The sequence below is a fragment of the Dendrobium catenatum genome, unplaced genomic scaffold (assembly GCF_001605985.2).
Source record: "Dendrobium catenatum unplaced genomic scaffold, ASM160598v2 fragScaff_scaffold_1684, whole genome shotgun sequence".
Lineage (NCBI taxonomy): Eukaryota > Viridiplantae > Streptophyta > Magnoliopsida > Asparagales > Orchidaceae > Dendrobium > Dendrobium catenatum.
In genome coordinates, this window is record NW_021320146.1 from 81,701 (window position 1) to 86,500 (window position 4,800).

At 32.6% G+C, this 4,800-nt stretch overlaps 1 protein-coding gene across 1 annotated transcript; it reads left to right on the forward strand.

Moving 5' to 3' along the window:
- The first annotated feature begins 1,500 nt into the window (after positions 1–1,500).
- LOC110093587 (ribonuclease H2 subunit A-like) lies at positions 1,501–4,535 on the forward strand. The gene is made up of 3 exons (XM_020818547.2): positions 1,501–1,658; positions 1,742–1,862; positions 4,190–4,535. The coding sequence occupies exons 1-3, from the start codon at positions 1,556–1,558 to the stop codon at positions 4,368–4,370; spliced, it is 405 nt and encodes a 134-aa protein (XP_020674206.1). The 5' UTR covers positions 1,501–1,555; the 3' UTR covers positions 4,371–4,535.
- Positions 4,536–4,800: the final 265 nt, after the last annotated feature.

The window sequence follows — 4,800 nt, forward strand, 5'->3', positions numbered from 1 at the left end:
GGGGGGGGGGGGGGGTCATGAGGCATACGAATCAAATGGAGTAGGGATAAATTGTATTTATGAGGGTTAGTGGGATGTGAGGTAAGCGAAATCAATGGTGACTAGGGTTTATTAGGTATTAGAAATTTTCCTTTTTTTATGCCCCTTCTTTTTAGTTTTAAGATAAGAAAAAATAGAAGGATAAAAAATGTCATTTCAGTTGCAATGAAAAGGATAAGGTATAGTTACTAAAACATTCTATTTTTTATATTAATAATATTTAATTATATTTTGTTATCATTTAAAAATATGTATTTTAAATTTTGAACATAAATTTTAACTTTAAATTTAAGTAATTTCTTTAATAATAATTAATGAATATTTATTTTCAGTACGCATGTACTTGCTTGTTGATTTTTGTCTCTCACACACTTTGAAATTTGACTCGATTTGCATGCTTAGGTAGAAGTTTCATCAATTTTCTCGTGCCAGTACAGACAATATTGGTGTCTTTTTTGGATTTTTGAAAGTTCCAGACATGCTTGGGTTGTCTGTTTTTTGAACGGAGGTCATTTGGGTATCCTCATGCATCATCGCGCATTTGATTTGACGTTTCAAACGCATTCGCTTGATTAGATTGTGAGAGGTCTCATTTGGCTAATTTCAGTGTTATGATCACAATGATGCAATTTATTGTGATCAGAGATCATTTCGAGTAGTTTTGAGTGTTGTCGGGGTATGTTGGGTCAACTCATACAACGTCTTATCGGTTGATCGTAAATATAGTCAGACGAGCTCATTTTGATTTGTTGACATATCTTAGGGGTCAACAGTGGCAGTCACCAACCTCATCCCCATGTTCAACCTTGATGGGTACCTTGCTTTTTTAATTTCATCAAAACAAATAGAAATTTTAATTTCATTACGTTTGAACTACCTTCAAGTCGACCAAATGTCATCATTAAATTCAAAATACATGGGATTTTGGTTAATTTGCATTTTTTTACTTTGTATTTGGAATGTATCCAATCAAACATCCCCTATAAATAGTTCCGTAGGTCTAAAAACAATAGGGGCACAAGTGGGCTGTCTCCCCCAAATCTGTAGTATAGTCAGCCTTCGCCAAAAAAAAAGTCTCTAATATCCTAAGCCAAATGGATAGACAAACTTTCTAAACTTTGTAGATATTATAAGAATAAAATAAGATGGATAATAAACAAAGATATTAAATCATACAAGAGAATATCCATTTGGATGCTTGTCAAAGAAAGCATTTTCTCTCTCTTGCTCTTTTTTACTTTATCACATCAGCTGGTTGTATCTCTCGATCATGTATGCATAAATATCATACGTCTAGGTTATATTATAAAGCTTTGATTATGTTCAATAAGAAGAATCTTATCACTCAAAACTGAACTTTGTAGTTAGATTTGCCTACTGTCATCAATGTCCAAAGAATGTAAATTATTAATTAATGGAAATGAACTGATTGCGAACTTATGAATTCTATCCTTTAAGTTTTGCCCAAGGATTCAAAGACGCTTATTTTATGGTACTGTAATTTTTAAACACTGTAATGCTTTTAATGCAGGTTACAAGGGACAGGCTCCTTCGTGAGTGGGTACTTGAAGAAACCGCTGAAAACATGCACAGGAATTTCGGATCAGGATACCCTGGAGGTATGTGATACCTTTTCATAATATATATTTGCCTATGTTCATTTCTAGAATAATGTTACATTGCTCGCTCAACATAACACCAGATCCTGAAACCAAGGCTTGGTTAGACCATCACAAGCATTTGGTATTTGGATTTCCTACATTGGTGCGCTTTAGTTGGGGAACATGTGCGCCGTACTTGAAGGATGGCGTTGAAGTTATATGGTAAGTTTCCCTTAAACCAGGTAGTATAAGTTTTGGCTTTAGTAGATCTATAAGATATAAAAGGGTTGATGGTCTTATATCCGACTATTAAGTTATTTTACTCCCATCTAAATTTAATGATACCTCAATATAATAGGTACAATTACTTTTGATCTATCTTGCAATATAATATGAATAGAGATATGAGAATTACTTTTAGAAATAAAGTTTGTTTGTTAAAATGAAGTACTTTCTTTTTAATAAGAAAACATTATTAAAATTTGAATTTAAATTTTATAAAACGATAATTAAACTAGTCGGGATATATGAATTTGCATGGTAGGGAAAAAAGTAGTCATTGACAACCAAATAAAATTGGAAAAAATGAGAAAGTTAAAAAGTGATGTAGTTAAATTAGATCGGATCAAATAACCAACATATTTGAGAAATAATAAGCTTATCATTTTCTTGAGATTGTGAAAAATAGATGAGTGATTTGTGTATGTACATTATAGAGCAAAAGACACATTAATAATATGGATATATTAAATAAATCTTCTAGGATTAAATCCAATAAGCAGTAGATTAACTGAAACAAGCTAGAAGTCATGCAAAAGTTGGCTTGCACTAAAAGTATCCACACCTGTTGCATTGAAAATAAATGGATTGAGTATTCATTATGTTGACCTAAATAATACAAAAATTTAATGATGTTGATGTATTTGAGATAAATTTAGTTAGTACTGGAATTTGAATTGATTTTGAAAAAATTGGAGTAAAATAAGTTATTTAGACTTTGCTAAAAAAATATTAGAAATGATATTTTCTTTTTAAATTTAAATGAGAATTTTACTCTTAACAATACATAATGGAGAAAAAGTATTCATGTAACCGATCCCACGTAGTGAGATAAAGGCTTGATGACGATATTGTTGTTGTTAGATTATGATGGTTTTGACATACACAATTAAGAATTTAAGATGTGTTAATAAACAAAGTTTTGAGTGTAAACAAATCGAAAAATTAAGAAAACAAACAATGAAGAAAGAATAAAAGAATTTAACGTGGAAAAACATGAAAACAGGAAAATGCAACGAAGCCACATTAAGCCATGAAATCCATTATGAAAAATAGAAGAAATTGTACAGATCTTCCTTTTAGAATCTCACAGTTCACAGTAACTTTCAGGCGCGCACATAAACCTTTTGAGGTTACAATCATATAAAATTTGCAAGAAATAAACTGACTCAGTTTACCCGCATCACAGTGGTGTTGGGTTCTCTATCACAAAATGGGTCTATAGCACTACATCGTTGTATTCTTTGTCTCATAATGGGTCTACAGCTCCTTGACGCTGGATTTATAGCGTACGAGTAAGAAAATTTATTCGATGTTTCACCTCTGAGCAGGGGGCTCGTTGCTCCCCTGCAACCCTCTTGTGAGTTCTTTGTTGAACTCAATTGGTGGAATTGAGATCCGAGTCAACATTACATTCCGATTTATCCGCATAGTCAAATTCAACAAAGAACTAACAAAAAATTGTTAAAATCAATGTGAAAATTATAAAGAAAATGGGTAGGTTAAGGAAAGAATGTCCAAAAGTAATGTAAAATGATTCTATACAATATGGAGTTGATACCTTTTTTTTTTTATATGGAGTTGATACCTTAATGTAGTACTTGGCAACACATTGCACAACTTACCTTATATGGTTGGAATAAGACTAATTATAAGATTGATTTGGGTGGTAATGGCATAAATAATTAAGAGTAGGTGATTGTTGGATTCAAGCGAAATTGCTGGCAGGAGAGTAGGTATTCATTGTGAATTAAAATTAATAGCCAAGATACAAAGAGACTGGCTCTAATATCATATTTAATGTGGTCCAAAAAGTGAATGACAAAATATTAAAGGATTCTATTAGTAAAAAGTAAGAGTGTCATGACATAAAGTGGAATGCACTCGACCAAAACTTTGAGGGCTCGCTCATTTTGTTGGAGAATCATTTGCCCAAATCAAATTCTCCCATTATCTTGGGAAATCACTAGCTAAAAAAGAAAAAAAAAAAAAGAAAATCTTTCCGCTCGAAGAAATACTTTAGCCTCATTATAAATGCCCTCGATACATAAATTTTTATAGTCATAAATATTATTCAATCTGTAGGAGATAGTTGAAATTAAAGGATTTGGTTGGTGGAAAATTACATGGTAGTTAAAATTAAATGATGAGGTTACTGGATAGGTATATGATTTGGGATTTGACTATTAATGTTTTAAACAATCATTACTTAGATATTATTGTTTATTTTTTTTATTATTATGAATTTGTTTGCTGGTTTATTGTTCCAGGGAGTCTGACCAGGTTGATGAGAATTCCTCAAATAATTGGACAAGCAAACGACAAGTAAAATTATCAAAACTCGGCTTTACTGGTTGCAAGAGGAAGACTGAGGATATTGAATCTAATGGTAAAGGTCGTTCAAAATTTTTCCAAGCTCGCAAGCTAGAGTTGGTCCCTCATTTCCAATGATTTTATTGATATCCTCTAATAGAAAAGCTAAGCTTCACCTCGTTTGGATTTTCATCAACCATTATTTTTACAGTATGGAGAACTTGATTGCAAAATTTTTTGTTGAGAACATCAGTGGAATTTCTATTATAGTTTATGTGAAGTATATCAATGTTGAGATATGCATATGAAGTAGATGAATGATTGGAACTTTTATTTGGTCCGGTCACAGGACGTAGCTCTACGTTCGGCCGCCAGTAGAATCGCGCCACCCGTTCTCACTATTTACCGTGCGCCCCGACAACCCGACCCGGAACGGACCCAGGATTGCTCGGTATTACTCGATTTTGCAAGGTATTGCTAGGTATTGGTCGATTTTGCTCGGCAATAATCAATACCGAGCAATACCGAGCATTACCGAGCAAATACCGAGTTTTTCTACAACTCGGTA